General features: G+C 40.9%; 1 protein-coding gene across 1 annotated transcript in view; it reads left to right on the top strand.

Moving 5' to 3' along the window:
• Nucleotides 1–18,919, top strand: part of LOC116253097 (uncharacterized) — a 55,513-nt gene extending 36,594 nt beyond the window's left edge. The window contains exons 11-13 of the mRNA XM_031627860.2: nucleotides 17,459–17,556; nucleotides 18,275–18,477; nucleotides 18,570–18,919. Of these exons, the coding sequence (XP_031483720.1) occupies nucleotides 17,459–17,556; nucleotides 18,275–18,477; nucleotides 18,570–18,646 (378 nt within the window). The 3' untranslated portion in view covers nucleotides 18,647–18,919. The remainder of the gene's footprint in view (nucleotides 1–17,458; nucleotides 17,557–18,274; nucleotides 18,478–18,569) is intronic.
• The last annotated feature ends 399 nt before the right edge of the window (nucleotides 18,920–19,318 follow it).

The following is a 19,318-nucleotide window of genomic DNA, read 5'->3' as shown; positions in this document are numbered from 1 at the left end:
TATCATCATGAAGGTGAATTTTTGGAATTCATTGGGATGTTTGTGGGTTTTGCTCTAAGCATGCTTGTCTCTTGCAATAAATCAAGTACATACTTTCTTTGAGAGAGAACAACTCCTTTGTTCCTCGACACTTCAATTTTCAAGAAGTATCTAAGAGGACCAAGGTCTTTGGTAACGAAGTGCTTTTGCAGATACTTCTTGGTTTTTGTAATCTCTTGTTCATTATCACTCGTCAAAATGATATCATCCACATACACAATGATCACTACAATTACTTTTTTCACTCTTCTTAATGAACAAAGGGTGATCAGAGGGATATCGCTGAAAACCAAAACTAGTCATCACCTCTGAAAGCTTGTGAAACCAGGCTCAAGGACTTTGTTTGAGACCATAAATCGCCTTCTTCAATAAGCATGCTTTGGAACATTCCCCCTGTCACTCAAAGCTAGGAGGTTGTTGCATATATACTGTCTTAGAAAGATCCCCATAAAAAAAAAAGCATTTTCAACATCATGTTGATATAAGTTCCATCCAAAATAAATGGCTGCAGAGATAACCAAACAAATAGTTCCCAATCGAGCAATAGGAGAGAAGGTCTCAAAGAAGTGAATACCATATGTTTGAGTGTACCCTTTGGCAACTAGTTGTGCCTTGTACTACTCCACTGATTTGTTTGAGTGATATTTAATAGTCAACACCCATGTGGAGCCGACTATATCTACATTTGAAGGAGGATGAACAAGATCCCAAGTTCCTTGAGATACCAACGCCTCCATTTCTTCTTCCATGGCCTTTCGCTACTTAGGATCAAGAAGACCTTGCTGGTGGCTAATATGAATGGAAGAAGCTGACAAAACTGTAATAAACTACTGCATGTTTGCCGAGTCTATTACTATTTACAAACTTGAAAATCGGATAAATGGTACATTGTTGTTTTCTTTTCCTCAATGCAATGGGTAAATCATCATTAATCATAGGATCAGCAACTGCAGAGGGAATATCCTCAGGTATCTCAAGGTCAACAGGTGTATTTACCTCTTGAGAAGGAGATGGTGGAGAATCCTGAGAGGTGGTGTCACGATGAGTATATGCAGGAGGTGGATCATGGAATCAAGAGACATCATTGTCAATATGAGAGGAGGGATTGGACTAGACTCTAAGGGAACTGGAGGAACGGGTAAATGAGGAGATGGCACCTCAGTATTTTGAGAAGGATCACGACTAAGGAAGTATGGTTGAGACTCGAAAAAGGTAATGTTCGCACTGATATACTCTTTCTTGGTGAGGGGATCATAGCACCGGTACCCTCTTTTATTTCTTGGGTATCCTAGAAAGACACATTTGATAGACTGGGCTGAAAGCTTGTCCCTTCTTGGACCAAGAAGATGCACAAAGCAAGAGCACAAGCAAAGAGAGGTTTCTGTGGATATAGGACTTGTGTAGGGATTTATTCTCAATAGACGGCAGGGGATTCAGTTAATGAGATAACAAGTAGTAAGTATAGCATCCCTCCAAAACATAGAAGCTCCGTAACACGGATACTCCTCCAAAGGACGAGTACCCGTCCGGTACCAGTACGACACCGGTACAGGTATGGGTACGGGCTTCGGTACGAGGCCATATCCGTCCTTTTTTTGACACGGTCAAAGTTGAACGAGTCCAAATATGTCCGTTTTTTAATTTTAACGATTATTTGATTTTATCTTTTAAAACTATCTTAACGTTAAAAAAAACGTAAATTCGAAACCCTTGAAACTTAAAACATGTTTTCGTTTTAAGTTTTAAGGGTTTTCAAACCTCTTACCGAGCGACATCCGGCGACGGCTGTGGCAGCGAAGGCAGGGCGGCGAATGCAGGGGCGGAACGGCGACGGCAGCAGCGGAACGGCGACGACGACGGCATCGGCGGCTGTCACGGTATTTTTCACTTTTCTTTTCATTTTCATCGGCTCCACCCCTGCCTTCGTCACCGGCGACGACAGTCGGCGATCTTGAGTCTGTTTTTTGTGTTCCCTTTGTTTGTGTTTGTGTTCCCTTTGTTTGCGTCTGTTTTTTTGTGTTTTATTTTCTATTTTCGGTTCTAATGTTTGTGTTTGTGTCTATTATCCATTTTCGGTTCTAGTTTTGGAATTATTCAATGTGTTGATAATTTGATAAATGTGTTCGGCAAGCTGTTTGGCTAATTGATAGTCGTTTTCTGATTAAGAGGTCAAATAACTTAACTATGAGACATGTTTGAGTCTCATCTTGCAGATTTTTCATCTCTGCGTCTTCCTTAGTTATTGCTGTGATATATCGTTTCGTGAGAGGATTCGTCTATTTGGAATGATCCCTGTTTCTATTGGTTCTGTGTTGCAGCTCTTTTGCTAGGTGCTTTTCAAACATAAGTTGTAATGGCTGATAAAGGAAAAGAAATAATGCCTACAGGAAGCGGAAATGTAGAAAGCAGCAGTGGTAGTGTTAATACCGCTACAGTAGAGAAGGATAATCCATCTCAGCCTCTTTGGCGCTATGTGAAGAAACTAGCAAAAGGACCAGGTGGTGGTGGGAATGTAATGTTTTCTTGCAAATTTTGTGATATGATGTTCACGGGCTATGTCACATGGATACGCGGGATTAGCCCACGTATCCGTATAGATATGCCGATACGGCGATCCAGATACAGATACTTCACGGATACATTTGGATCGGGTTTGGGTCAGACCCGATCCATACCTAAAAAAAATGATCCATTAATCCGTGAAATTAGGTCGACCTTCTTCTTTTTTCACCCGACCTTCTTCTTCTTCACTCGACAACGAGCGATGGCGGGCGGCGGTGACGACTTCCGGCGACCCACGGTGACGTCCGGTCGTCGCCGGCAATAGCCGGCGACGGACATGTAAATGGATTTTTTTTTTTCATTTCGAGTTTAATGTGTTCTTCATTTGGGTGTTTTTAAGGGTTTCGGATTTTGTAACTCATTCAGTTTTTGTTGAATGATGCGTGATGCGTGATAGGTTGTTCGTTGATCTTTGTCACTAGATCAGATTGACAGCATGCTTTTTCTGTTATTTGTATTTGACTGTGATTCCTGTTATTTGTATTTTTATGTTATTTTTATGCATCATCAGATACCAAGTAGAATAGGTCCTGATGCTGGACAGAACCCAAATAGCCAACTACTTGTGAATAAATAAACTTGGAAAGTATTCAGCAAGGGCAACTAGAGTGGTTGGTGTTCTATGGTCAAACAAGATAGAAAGTGGCCTGTGGTTTGCGCCGGCAGAGTGGAGGGAATGCCGGCTCAGCATCCAAATGCTGCCAATCTTGCCAATTACAGAGGTGTTGTTCAGTAATGCTGATTTTGTGAAGCAATTGGTGAACTGGGTCGTGCCTGTTTTGGGCAGGGATGGTGTTGGTGAAGGGTGGAAGGGATTTTCAAATGCCATGGAGGCTATCTATGACAAGGAGAGCACGCTGCAGAAAATAAGAACCTTGAATGGGCATGATGATGGAAATTCCTTGACCAACTTGTTATGTTGGGCTTACAGTAGGAGGAATGGAGATGACTCTGGGTGGAAGTGTTGTTGGTTTAGTCATGGCCATTGAAGGTACAAGGGTGAAAGATGATATGTGCATGCATTCTTCCATGGCTTCTTGCATCTGAAAATGGCTTTCATATAATTTTTAGCATTTGGTTGTGTTGTACCTTATAAATACTTGAGGAAATAAAACCATTACAGGCTCTTTTTTATATATGCCAATGGCCGTGTGATGTTTGTTTTGTGATAAACAATGTTTTGTTTGTTTTTTTTTTCAATTTATAATTTTTTGAGAATATTATATTTGCCATATCCGCGTATCCGGAAATTGTGAAACTTGCTGTATCCACACCCGTATCTTCGTATCCGCACCCGTGTGACATAGTTCTCGGGCTCTTATACACGTTGCAAGGCACATTTGTTGCATATCTCAAGCGTTGGAATTAGACCATGCCATAAAGTAACCAACAAGGAGATTAAGATATTTAAAAAAGAACAAGATGCAGCTGAGACGAAGAAATCTTCATCCAAGTCAAGTGTGTCTGTCCCTCTTTATGCTATTGAAGAAGGTGAAGATGCTTCAAAGAAAAGAAAAACATTAGCACAAACATTCAGTAATATGGGAAGGGCAGAGATGGATAGAAGGATCGGAAGGTTTTTTTTTGCAAGGTCACTTCCTTTTAATGTAGCCAGAAGTCCTTATTGGAAAGATGTTATAGGTTTGGCTAATTGTAGTTTGAGTGGTTATGTACCATCGAGTTTAGAGAAGTTAAGAACAATAATTCTTGCAGAAGAGAAGACAAACATTGAAAAATTATTAGAGAAGAAGAAATTTTCATGGATACAATATGGAGTATCCATTGTTTCTGACGGATGGACTGATATACAAAGGAGGCCACTGATAAATTTTATTGCTTATTCGCCTGATGGACTAATCTTCTTGAAATGTGTTGATGCATCTGGGGAGTATAAAGATGCTGAGTATTTAAAAGGGCTATTTATAGAAGTCATCAAAGAAGTGAGTGAAGATAATGTTGTGTAGATTATTACTGAGAATGCTCCAATTTGCCAACGAGCAGGAATGAATTTGACAAGTGATCCCAAGTATAGTCACATATTCTGGACCCCTTGTGTGGCACACAGTATAAATCTAGCACTTAAAAGTATTTGCAACCTATGAAAAGATGATCCAAATGCCGGTTTCTTGTGTTCATGGATTGAGGAGCTTGAGCATGATGTCAGAAACATAAGAAATTTTGTTGTAAACCACAACAATTCTTGCTATATTTAATGGGCATTCTGATTTGAAATTGTTGAAGGTAGCAGATACTCGTTTTGCATCCATTATTGTAATGATAAAATGCATTAACACTTATGGTGACTGACAATGATTGGGAGTTTTATAGGAATGATGACATTGTGAAGGCTTAAGAAATAAAAAAATGCATTTTAGATGATGAATGGTGGGATAAAGTTACATATTTTTTGCAGTTTACAGAGCCTATTTGGCAGATGCTGAGAGAAGTAGATAAAGAAGGATCCATGCTTCATAAAGTTTATGATATGTGGGATAACATGATTGAAAAAATTCAAAACATCATTTTTAGAGATGAGAAGAAGAATGTTGCACTTGATGATTATGAGTTTTTCAATCATGTGCATAGAATTTATTAAGAAGATGGAACAGAAACAATAACCCTTTGCATTGTATGACACACTCCTTAAATCCCAAATATTATGGACAAACATGGTTACTTGTCACATCCCAACCTTTTGACCCTCAAACAAATTTTTTTTTCTAAACATAAACATAAAGCATTGAGGTGCGACGACACAATAATTCAAAAAGGAAGGAGCTATGCCATTAGAAACCATGGGGCAAACTTTCATTTATATAACAATTTCAGTTGATACAAAATTACATCAATGTGTATGACAAAAATGCTCCAAACCATATGATTGATGCCTAAGAACAACAAGACATCAATACAACCCAAAACACGACGTGCCGGCATTATAAACGACCCAAAACCTCCCCAATAGGATGTGAGTGAAGCCATCTGCTCAACCTGTAACCTCGGGTCCGCCAAAACCTGAAAAAAAGAAATAAATGAACAGTATGACAACAAGCCAGGAAAATCCCAAACCCTCTTAGGTAGGGCACAAATATGAAATAATAACAATCATAAAAACAAATTATCATCATGTCGTGTCGGGACATAGTCACATCATTTGCCAAGAGGGCCCCTCACATAGACCACAACATGTAAAGGCCACTCAATGGCCAAGATAACATAATTTCAATTCATATGCACATCATTCACATACATTTCATTCACATTCTTTTATTTTCATTAGCTTTAGTGAATTGACAGTTTTTGTGGGTGCAAACACAGACACGTGCACATCATGGGCGGCTCATAGCCGAGAGACAACCCCCGTGGTGGCCCATAACAGTATGGATCCATTCATCCGCTGCAGCGGTAGAGCACTCATCCATGGGTGTGTGAATTCTAAAGAGAGATACTTAGCCTTTCTTAGGACACCCAGGTTGGGAAGGCGGGAGCCCAACGCTCCAAGCACATCACACAACAGTACCTTGGGGCCTTGCACCGCCTGCGCTCCGAACAGGCGAGACCAGTGGCGAAGGCGGGACAACTCCCAAACACATAGCTACATCCCACTGGCCTCTCATCTCTTATTCTTTCATTATTATCATTATAATTGCACATTCACAAAATGACTGGCTAGCTCATGAGGTTGGTACACTTCACGAGTGCACCCACACCTCCAATTGCCTCCACACGAGGGTCATACATATCATTACATTCTTAGCTAGCCGTCATACTGTATGGGTACAACTACCCTCCAATTCATTCATTTGCATCATTGCCCGTGGCAATGCATATGCAACAGATCACAACATTTACATTCTTAAGCACTCACATCTTATCAAACACATCATTCACATCTTTCAAAACTTAACCAAATCCCGGAGAGTAGTCTAGATCCGTGATTGGCTCGTAGCTGTCTTAGGCAGTTATCATTCTAGGATGCTTTCTAATGCACAATTGGGGTCGACGAGACACTTGACTCGATACTCCACTTCATCTGTCCTAAGCAGTTATCAATTCTAGCATGCACATGCAATGCGTAACATTTTCAAAACAAGCTTCTAATAGCTTTTCAAAACAAATCTTATCATGAATCAAATCATTTGCATGCATACATACATACATTCACTCACAAAACAATCATTCAATCACATCACAATCCTAGGATCCCACGATCCTAGGAACACAGATTCACACATTGGCTCTAGGCAGGGATTTGCCTGGAATGTTGTCATACCTATCGCGTGTCCACAAAACACTCCAAAATGCCTCGAGTTTCATGTCTAGTTGCTCAAGGTCTAAGTCACATGGGTACTTCAGTAAGGTGCACGTACCCGTGTCGCCGTACCCGTACCCAAAATGGATACATTGACACTTGGGTACCTATAGATCCAAACTGCTTACTTTACTTTGATTTAATTTTTTTCACCTTACTTTTTATTTTATTCTTTAGATGTGAAAATTCGATTGATGTTTATATTTGACTAGGGGCCTGCTTGGTTGTCCATATGTTTAAAGTTTTTCATAGGTTTCTTAAGCACGCTACTGCAAGAACCGTTGATATATATTTTCTATGTTATTTATTTGTTTATGCTGATGTATATTTTTTATTTTGATACATATTTTCTAAGTATTTCTTATTGTTTATATATATATATATATATACGGCCGTACCCCCGCACCCAAGTTTTTTGAAAATGGTCAGCACCCGTACCCGCACCGGCACCCGGACCCGTACCTATGTGACATAGCTCAAGGTCTACTGGACGCGCCCGGTGTACCTGCAAACATACACAAGTGGTGAATTCTCTACTAGCTTAGTTTCGCAAAGCATACAAATATAAAACAAAATCATTGAGGCACATGTCATCGCTTCAAAAGGGTGTCGACGGGTAGTGTCGAACCACAAGGCCCTCCAACAGGCCACTTCCCAACTTCTTGACGTTGCCACCAAACGTGAGAACTTAAGGCTTCGATCAATCCATCACTAACACATTTCTCATTAGCTTTATTTAGTCGAGGCGTCAACCCAATAGTTACATCCAACTTACGTATTCTTTCCCCAAATAATGCCAAGATACACCCGTTCACAAAAGCATGCGCTACGTGCTCACTAAGACGGTTCTAAATATTCTCACCCACATCAAAATCTCTACCATGTTTCCAAATAGCTTCAAAAATTAACACCTCAAGCTTAAAAAATCATTATAGGTGTAGAAACACGAACAAGAAGAGGAAGAGAAACAACGATCACGATGTAACGTGGAAAACCCTCAACAAGAGGGAAAAAACCACGAATGAGGAGGAGCCGGTGCCCACTAGCCGCCAGACTCTCTCTCTCCTTAGTCTTTCATTCACACCTTAAGGATTATGGTTACACGACTTAAATAATGCCCAACAAGGGCTACAAGTTGGATCGGATACGGATCCGGACCCGGTCCCGAGACCCATCTAACATACTTCAACACTCCCCCTCAAGTTGGGCATACATATCAAACATGCCCAACTTGGATACATTTCTCTCAAATGAGGTCGAAGATAAAGCCTTCGTCAGAACATCGGCCGTTTGGTCTTCAGATCTCGTGTAAGGAAGTACAAGTTCTTTAGCATCAATTCTCTCTCGAATGAAATGCCGGTCAATCTCAACATGCTTTGTTCTGTCATGAAGCACAGGGTTGTTGGCCAAGTTAATTGCGGACTTGTTATCGCAATACATCTTCATTGGTTCTTCAACCTTTATACCAATATCAGTCAACAATACTTTCAGCCACAAAAGCTCAGAAACTCCCATAGCAATAGTTCTGTATTCTGCTTCAGCACTGGAACGCGAACAAACATCTTGCCTTTTACTTCTCCACACTATGAGATTCCCTCCCAAATAAATACAATAGCCAGAGGTGGACCTCCTAGTGTCAATACAGCCTGCCCAGTCTGCATCTGAATAACCTTCAATCCCAAGAGTGTCTTGCTTGACATATAAGAGACCTTTGCCAGGATTTCTCTTCAAGTAGCACAAGATCCTGTCAACAGCCTTCAAGTGGGCATCCGTGAGAGCATGCATAAATTGGCTCATCACATTCACAGCAAAGGTAATATCAGGTCTAGTGAGAGTAAGATAAATTAACTTCCCTACAAGACATTGATATCTTCTTTTTGCCTTTTCACAGAGTGGCTCCCCGTCTCTAAGACTTAGCTTATGGCCAGCATCTAGAGGAGTAGAAGAGGAGTAGAAGCTGGTCTACACCCTAGTTTCCCAGTCTCCTTTAACAAATCTAGAGTGTACTTCCGTTGATTTAGCACAAGGCTAGTCCCAGACCTAGCAATTTCTATGCCAAGGAAGTATTTCAACTTACCAAGGTCCTTAAGATCAAACTCGATCGCCAACAGTTTCTTTAACTTCATTATTTCATCTTCATCATCACCTGTGACAATCATATCATCAACATATACCAACAGAATAGTAACCTTTTGCTCATTTCTCTTCACCAAGAGTGTATGATCTCCATTCCCTTGATGGTATCCACATTGTCTCATGACAAGTCTGAGTCGTTCAAACCATGCTCGAGGAGATTGCTTGAGCCCATATAAAGCTTTCCTTAACTTGCAACATTTTCCAGGTTCCTCATATCTTGGAGGCATACACATATATACTTCCTCTTCAAGGTCTCCATTGAGAAATGCGTTCTTGACATCAAGTTGGTACATCTTCCACTCCTTCATCACAGCTAAAGAGATAATGACTCTGACAGTCTTCATCTTCGCAACAGGAGCAAAGTTCTCCAAATAATCAATCCCATATTTCTGACTAAACCCCTTGGCCACAAGACGAGCTTTGTATCTTTCAACACTCCCATCTGGTTTGTACTTGATGGTGTAGACCCACTTAGATCCAACCAAGTGAGCCGCCTCAGGAATCTTTACAACTTCCCATGTCATGTTTCTTCACAAGGCTTCCATCTCTTCTTGCATTGCATAAGTCCACTTAGGATCACTCTGAGCCTCAGCAACATTCCTGGGAATCATAGTCAAAGAAAGAGAAGATACAAAGCATTTGTAGTCCTTGCTCAGTCTAGAATATGAAACAAAGTTACCAATAGGATGTTGAGTACATGACCTGACACCCTTTCGCAGGGCGATGGGAAGCTCTTCACTAGCAGCAACAGTCTGAATCTCTTCTTCAACAGGTTGCTTCTGCGCACGACTTGGGTCATCCAGGGAAGGACTAATTGGATTGGGAGTAGAATTCTCACCACTTGTCATCTCATCTGTACAAACTCTTCGCCTAGAGTAAACTTGCCCAAATAGACGATTGCACTTCTCTTCTGCCTCAGTGGAACACTCTCCATTTTTCTCCTGTTCATGCACCTCACTAGATGGACCAACAGAGTCACGCCTGTAGTCCAAAAAATCTGTAAACTGAATTTCCTGACTCGGAGAATACTCTTCCCGTGACGTAGAGTACTCCCCCTGAAGAGGATTCTCACCAAAATAGGAAACATGTTCAAGGAAAGTGACATCTTTGGTAACATATGCCCGACCAGTGGAAGGGTCTCGACACTTGTACCCTTTTTGAGTGGGAGAATATCCTAAAAAAATGCCCTTAATAGATCTTGGATCAAGCTTTTTAATGTGAGGACTATGATTGTGAATAAAACAAACACAACCAAAAACTCTGAGTGGAAGAGAGAAAGGTTCACGACTCTCCGATAACAGAGAGTGAGGCGTCTTCCCATTCAACACACGACTAGGCAACCGGTCTATAAGATACGCACTGGTCAGCACAACATCCCCCCAATACTTTTTTGGAACATGACGTTGAAAAAGAAGAGCCCGAGTCATATTCAATAACTGACGATTTTTTCGTTCAGCAACTCCATTTTGAGGAGGGGTATAACTACAGGAAGTCTCATGAACAATTCTCTTTTTTCAAAAGAAGCTATCAATAGACTGGCACATATACTATCGAGCATTGTCAGATGAAAGTCTTAACAGATGCTCCATATTGAGTTTCCACATAAGCAATGAAAGTCTCTATGACAGTAGGAACTTCACTACGGTCTTTCAGCAAGTAGACAATAGTGTTACGAGAATAATCATCTATAAAGGTGATAAAATATTGAAAACCTTGACAAGAAGGAATCTCTGCAGGCCCCCCCACACATAAGAATGAATCATGGCAAATACCTCATTAGACCGATGGCTAGGCAAAGGGTATGAAGCCCTAACATGTTTGGCCAGGTGACAGACATCACAAGACACCATAATCATATCTAACCTGGAACATATATCAGGAAACAACTGTCTAAGAAGGCCAAAAGGCAAGTGTCCAAGGCGCTCATGCCAACGTAGAAGCAACTGAAGGGAGTCCTCTCTATTCTTCGTGGCTTGGCTGATTGCCGTCATGAGAGCCTGAGCAGCATGCATAGGTAAACGATAGAGCCCGTCAGAAGCTAGACCAATCCCAATCCTCTTCCCTGTCACCAAGTCCTGCATAACACAGCGATCAGCGGAAAATATAAGTTTGCAATTTAACTCCTTCGTGATCTTGCTAACCGACAAGAGATTCAAGGGAATATGAGGAACATGTAGAGCATTGTGGACTAAGAACTTGTTCAAAAGTGGGAGACTCCCTTTTCCAGCCACAGAGATAGATGAACCATCGGCAAGGGAAACACGATCATTTCCTGATGAAAGCTTATACCCATGAAAGACCTTAGGATCGCCGGTCATGTGGTGAGTAGCGCCACTGTCAATGATCCACTCTCCCATACGGCAATCCGCCATAACGTCTATAGATGAAGAAACGGATTCCCAATCAGCCCCAAGGGTGAACGGAATGTCGATTGGGGGAAACGATCGTCGATGTCGCTCGACGGAAGCGGTTCCTTCTCTCTCTCGGGTTGCAATCTCCCACGGGTAGAGGTTGCGCCACACGTTCTCCTTGCTGGAATCAAGATCCAAGAGGCAAAACCCAACAAGTATCAAGGTATAGAAGTGAATAGGAAATCAACTTCGAGACGAGGAAAGCCTTCACCCGTAAGACCAATTTAACCCCGGTCTTTTGTAAGGAAAGGGGGATGCAATCGCCGGAGCGCCGACGGACGTTGAGGCAATCCTCAAGTTACGCTCCTCTCCTCCTTTACGTCCTCTACCAAGTCATGGACCAGCCACCTCTTCTTGCATGGTGGGCGCCAAAAAAAAACAAGAAGATGGAATCAAAGATCAACCAAGCAATATATTGCAGGTAAGAGGCGGATGCACTTCACCGGATTTGTAAAAGACCCATAGGAAGTGACGTGAATAGGGGGAGGCAAGCTTAGGAAGCGCCTAAGCACGCATATCTTCTTTCTTCTCCGGGAAGCAAGACTACGGCGCAAAAGGCAGTGGCGCAAGGGACAACGGTGACGGCGACGGTCAACAACGCAAGAGCGACGGCGCAAGAGCGACGCCGCAAGAGTGGCTGCGATGGCGATGGCGCAAAGGGTGACACCGGCGGCGGCAGAAACAGCGACGGTGGTATTGGGTACAGCGGCGGCTGTGGCAGCGGAGGCGGCGGTGGCTGCAGTGGTGGCGGTGGTAGCGGTGAGAGATATTAGGGTTGGAACTTCACAACCCCTAAAAATTTCCCAAACTCGTCGGCTCTGATACCATGTAGAAACACGAACAAGAAGAGAAAGAGAAACAACGATCACGATGTAACGTGGAAAACCCTCAACAAGAGGGAAAAAACCACGAATGAGGAGGAGCCGGTGCCCACTAGCCGCCAGACTCTCTCTCTCCTTAGTCTTTCATTCACACCTTAAGGATTAGGGTTACACGACTTAAATAATGCCCAACAAGGGCTACAAGTTGGATCGGATACGGATCCGGACCCGGTCCCGAGACCCATCTAACATACTTCAACAATAGGCATGAATCATCGCTTGTCCAACATAATCCTAAACTTTCCCTAAAAAGCAACATCGCTAATATGCATTCTAAATCATCAAATCATGAGTCTAGCATGCTCAAATAATAATTATACGTGTTCCAACAGAAAATACATAACAATCTACGCTCGATTAGGCCTTGCTCACCCCAATTTTAGAGTCCAAACTGTCGTAGCGTTCCCAGCAGCCACCTCAAGCGTTCAAACGATCCTCAAACGACAAAAATCATGCAATGCCGCCACCACCAACGCCGTCTAGTCGCTGTTATGAAGGGAGGAACGCGTCCCCAACTGTATTCCAATCCATAGCCACATACGCACGTGTGAAAATCAGTGAGAAATAACGCAAGAGAAGGCTCTGCCATTAGAAAAGCCTACGGTAGATACAAGGGAGGCTGAAAACGAGAGAGAGAGAGAGAGAGAGAGGGTTTGGTCAAAGGGAAAAGACGGGCAGTGAGGGTGTGAGTGCGTGAGAGAAGAGAGAGAGCAGGTGCGAGAGAATGAGGCGCTGACAGAGAGGGGAGAGTGCAGGCAGAGAGGGGGCGTGCAAGGATGCGTGGGAGGAAGAGGGAGAGCATGCGAGGAGAGAGAGAGAACGCTGCAGAGAGGGGAGGATGCGCATGAGGGACAGGGAGGGGAGAGGCAGACAGAGAGGGTGAGAGAGCTTACCAACGTGCTGCCGCCGCCGGTCCAGCCACCACCACTACCACACCGTCCACCCACTTCTTCTTTGCTGCGGTCGTAGTAGAGGAAGAGTCGAAGAAGGAGAAGAAGAAGACGCTGAAGAAGGCGAGGGAGAAAAGCTCCCTCGCGCGACGGGCTCCTTTCCGCGAGTGGAGCTCGGGTCTGGATCTGGACCCGATCCGACCCGACCTGCCCAAATAAGTAACGTTACAGTACTGGTCGTGTTCCTCCTAATCGAGATCCAAAAATATCAAAAAATAGGGAGATATGTTTGGGAAGACTATATTCGGATTCTCATCGGTTGAAGATAATAAATAATGAGTTTGCGACCTTCTCTGATGAAAGAAATGATTCAATACAAGTTGCAATGGCAAGAGATGAAGAAGATCTTGTTAATTGGTGGTTATGTTTTGGAGCATCGACACCAAATCTCCACAACTTGCATTGAAGTTATTATCTCAACCTGCAACCTCTTCATGTTGTGAAAGAAATTGGAGCACTTATTCTCAAATTCACAACATCAAGAGAAATAAGCTAACTAGTAAGCGAGCAGAAGATTTAGTTTATGTCGACTCCAACGCTTGCTTTCACGTACTTGAAATGATAACAGGTATTTCTTTCTTTTTGTATCTTTGATATGTATACATATTACATATGTATATTATGTTGGTTGTTTAAAGTTAATATTAACTTAAATCATATTTTGATTTTGTTGCAACTTGCACTTCAGGATCATCCAAGTATTGGGATGTTAATCCAGAAGATATTGACGTAGAACTTGAAGGAGAACATGATTTGCATGCTCTTAATATGGATCTTACAGAACCTGTTGTTCCTTCTAATCTTGATGATGCAACTGAGGAGTGAGGAGAATGAAAATCAACAAAGTTGATGTATTTTGAATGTTAATTATGAGACTGAGGAGAATGAGAATCAAGACTGATAAATTTTGGATTATGATTTATGAATATGTTATTCTGGTAATTTTTGATATATATATATGTGCAAATATGTTATTTTGTTTGAAATTTTTTGACATATATATGTATATGTGCATGTATGTGTACGGCCATACCCCCGTACTCAAGTTTTTTAAAAATGGTTCGTACCCGTACCTATGTGACATAACATAGAAGGCAAGTTCATTGGAGCATAATGGTATGGGCAACATCTAGAAGGTGCCGATGCTTTCGTTCGGCGACTCTATTTTGCTGTGGGGTATGCGGGCAAGTATACTAAGGACAACTTCCATCACCTTGTAAAATTGAAGTAACTATGCAGATTTGAACTCAAGTGCATTAGCAGTGCCAACAGTTTTGATTAAAACCTCAAATTGAGTTTTTATTTCAATAATGAAAGATTTGAGAATGCAAAACATTGTTGACTTCTCTTTTAAGAGAAAGACTCAAGACACTCTAGAAAAATCATCAACAATGACGAGATAGTATTTGAGTAAAGACCGACTTGAGACCCAACTAGGCCCCTAGACATCTACATGAATGAGCTGAAAAGACCTGTGACTCGATAGGCTTTGACTCGAAGGAAAAGAACTACGATGATGCTTTCCGAGTTGACGAGCTTCACACTGGAAGGTAGTCGAAGAAGGAATCTGTGGACACAATTGACGAAGTTTATTGAAAGATGAGTGACCCAATCTGAGGTGCAATTGAAACGGACCCTTGATCATGATTTTTATTTGCAGCCATTAGAACCGCACAACTCAACGTAAATAAACAACTATAAGATGTCCCAAATCACCACTAATACAAAGAATTTAATTCTAGTTGAAGTATAGCCAAGAAAACCTACTAGGAATCAGCAATATAGAAATCAACAACTCCCACTGAAACTAATGTATGTTAGTGGCTAGCATTGAAGACAAAATTTTTATACCACCACAGCATCCAATACCCACGAGAGAAGAGAAAAAAAATATATATATCACATCATCAGCACACAGATTTCATTTCAGCTCCACCAAACAAAGAGATGCATACCAATAGACACCAGAAAGGAACACAATTACACAAATAATGACGACAGTTTCAACCATGGTTGCAGTCTGAACAAGAATATAACTGTAAATAAATCTGACCTGGTCAACGACTTTAATATAATTTTCTTGAATACTGTCATGATCTTTTTATCAGATTGGAACAGCAGCACACATTTGATGACAGACTTGGTCCACAAGAGATGAAGTCATCCAACGACTTCAACAACTATGGACTTCCATGTTATTCACAGTTTCGTGGTGCAGCATCCATGACGTCAACTCCTTTATCATTCAACAGCAGCCAAGATCCTTCAACGTGGGAGCTTAGAGGCCATTCAACAAGAAGATCAACAACACTCCACCATCGACTTCAACAGCATATCGACCTAGGGTTTTAGAAAACCCTAGGTCATATTAGGTGACCACAAACCAAAAGGAAATACGTCTCAAATGCAGCAGATATTGAGCAACAAAATAGGAAGAGAACTCAACAGCAGAGAGGAGATTTCGATGTCAAGAGGCTCCCAAGACTTCACCGCTCTGATACCATGTCATTTGGAGAGTGAGGGAGGAAGAAGGAGAGAACATGAAGAGGGAGAGTAAAAGATAGAAATTATTAAATAATGTCTGGACTAACTATAATAAAAGAATAAGGCCATTGTTAACTTTTAGAAATTGCTAATAACCACCTAAACACCTAAATTTATCTTCCAACAGAGCCTATAGAAGCAATTGCATCTGCCATGGCCTGGAACTGAAAGGGATTAGTTGCACTGAAGGGAATATATGGGTCGTAAAATTATTTCTCTACTGTCATTTGTACCTGTTCTAGCATATCTTTAAAAGTCATAGCAGTACAAATATGGGGCTGAGAACTTAGACCGATATAAGAAGGGAAAAAGTTCCCGATAGAACCAACCTTGGACCTGCTACTAGGGACTCTACTACCAAATCCACCACAACCATGAGGTCCACGACCATGCCTATCTAGTGCACCTCTTCTCTTTTTCCCAGATGGTCAGATCTATCTCATTTATACATGATTCCTTTCCCTTTACCTCTTGGACTATCCACATTTATTCTTTCACTGATGTCATATTCATCAACTTCAATGGTTTCATCTTCTTCTTCAACTTCCCAAAGCTCACCATAGCCCTGATCTGCCTCTTCCATTTGTTTTTGTACCTTCTTCTTCTGATGTAAATTATTAATCATATCTAGACATTGGTGATGCACAAATGATGGCAAAGGTTTATCCGGTTTTCCTGTTCATGGAGCCACATGACAATGTGTCCCTACAAAATGGTGCTTCATTCTAATAATCCCTTCTGTAAATATATAGTCACAATGGTCAGATTGGATTTTATGACCAAGAGGTGCATCTTTGTGCACTTCTTTATTAAAATTGTAAGACAGCAAAATACACGTATCAATTCTTGAAGTCTTCACGCTACTTGAATGATTCAAGTTGAATCACACAAGAAACTAATATTTTCTTCTCACATCTACCACTCACAAAAGAGATAGGGAAACAGTGTACTAAGGCACTTGAGAATTTACTTTGACAGTGTTTAAAGCAGCTCTAGAAAAGCATGGTATAGGTACAAGAACTAACTGTTGGGTACCGTTGAGTAACACAACAGCTCAAACAGCTGAGCTTTCTGCTGAAAAAAAATACAAAAAAGGATTAAAAATTTCTGAGAAAAGCTAATAAAAAATAGTATCTAAAGACTAATCTAAAGTAAAAATCTTAATACCCGTCTTCAATCTTATGGTATGATAACCAAAAGTTTGCAGAGGAGAAAAGAGAAAGGAGGAGGGCCAAGTCCTTTGGTGAAGAGATCTATCTGTTAGCTGGAATACTGATCGAGGTAGTTTAATAGTTTTCTTTAGAAATTCCTCTCACAAAATGAACATAAAAATAAACTGATATACAAGTAATATATATATATATATATCAAATATAAACAATCACCAACCATATATGCAAAGATTTCATGTACACATAGAAATTGTAATATATGGCAGTATATATTTATACACACACATAAGTACTTACATGAAGTCTACATAAGTGGTAATTTTCCAGATTTACTATCCAATTTTTGTCATTTCTAGTTTGCATGTATGAACTTGTTAATTTACCTGAAAGTTTCTTGAAGTTACAGTCTCGGTGATACAATATTAAGTTGCCTCATTTGTTGAATCTGCAGGTTCGACTTCTCAAAGAATTATACAGAAATGAAATTGGAGAACTTTATCATAGTCTGTCGTACAACTTAATCGAGTTTGTGATTGATGATCTTGACTGGTGGGTTTCTGTAAGGAACTAGGACTTGTCCTGCTTTTTGTGCATGTAGACCAATGAAAGAATTATTCCTCTTTAACTCTGCCAAGAACAAAAAATTCTTTGTTTCGTACAAATTTACATATGACAAAGTATGTAAAATTTCACACACTCCTCAGCTGCAAACTTTTCATGTCCAAATCATGCCTATGGCTTTCTTACTTGAGGCACATTTGAAATTCTATGCGTGGAAAACCTTCAGTGTTTGGTTTGAGTTGCAAGTGCATGAATTTTTTTATCTTCTGAATGTAAACGTTTTGAACATTGAGGCTAAGCAAACTGCCTTCTCCAGAAGTTCTTTATTTATAGTATCATACTAACAGATCAATCTAGACGTGCTGAAGCAATTGTCATCCACATAAGTGAAAAGTGCCACAGCAACTGCATGCCTTCTGGAGATCAGTTAAATAAATAAACTTACAAGTAACAAAAAAATATTGCAATTTTTATTCACACTGAAATCCTTAGCAAGAATCGTGACTTATTCCATTTCTCCAATAATCATTATTTTAAGGAATCTATGGTTTCTTCTTTTTCTTTCATTTCAATAATTTTGTTATTGCTTTCTAAATTGTTGAATGAATATAGCTTTTGTTCCTTGAATGGAAATGAATGCTCATGTCCGTAAGTGGGGCATCTATCGCTTAAGTTCTAAATGTTTTTTTTTTCCTCATTTACACAGCAAGGTGACTGTTAGTCTTAGGTATGGCGATTTGGTTTCTGTGTTGCCAACACGCACCAAAGTTCTAGCATGGCCTGTTCATTGCTCGAAGCAAGTCATTTTGTCTGGTGGCAGGAGAGCAAATGGGCCAGGGGTGACTCAGCTTATCCCAACTCATCTCGCATTTGCAGAGGAAGCCTTGCGAACCCTTGGTTTACCAGAAGGTGCAGTCCTTTTTTGCATTTCAAAATAGTTCTTATTTTAGTTACATGGAAGTCTCTGATTGCTCAGCTGCTCCATTCTTTGTTTTTTGCAGCTTATGCAGAAATTATGTTGAGTATGAAACCCGCCCTTCAGCAGCTATTTCCTTCTCAAGGCACTGTTGTAAGTTAAGGTAGTTTACACTTGGCAGTTTCGTTCTCAAAGTACAATTGTAGATTTTTTATGAATATGTGCTGAGAATCTGGAAAGCAATTATTGAATCGCATGATTGTTTTAAAAGCATGGGTGTGAGGTTTGTTCTCTCTTTGTGTTGATAATATTGGGGAATCTGCAGAACTCGCGGTTATGTACTTCTTAAAAGGACGGGTTTATAGACTTCCACTTTCATGGTGACGCTTTTTTTTTCCCCTTCCTCCTTAATATGCCTATATTGGCTTTAGATTCTTTTTATGAACTATAATGATCGGAGAATCCACTATATCATTATCCAGTTATGCTGCAACGACATTGTGATGAGATTTTGTTAACCTTCAACTGCCTTCAAGGGCATAAAATTTGGGGTCTATGTTTAGGACCCAACCCATACGGCAGCTATGATCCGAGACCCAGTGGCTAATAATTACTCCCTTCTATGAAAAAAACATTGTCCTCAAGGTGAAGGAAATTTTGGTGATTGAGATATACCTTCATGTACTTAGACACCTTCCTGCCATGTCCTGAATTGTATGGATCAGGTAGTATTAGGACTTGATGTGGCGATATTGATGTATGTCTTGCACCTATGCCTTGCACCCTACAACCACCTAATTTTCGGATCTCCCATATGCCAGCCGACTTATAGCT

This window comes from Nymphaea colorata, chromosome 4 (assembly GCF_008831285.2).
Source record: "Nymphaea colorata isolate Beijing-Zhang1983 chromosome 4, ASM883128v2, whole genome shotgun sequence".
Lineage (NCBI taxonomy): Eukaryota > Viridiplantae > Streptophyta > Magnoliopsida > Nymphaeales > Nymphaeaceae > Nymphaea > Nymphaea colorata.
Note: the sequence above shows the minus strand (reverse complement) of the source record. Positions and strands in the feature narration are given on the sequence as shown.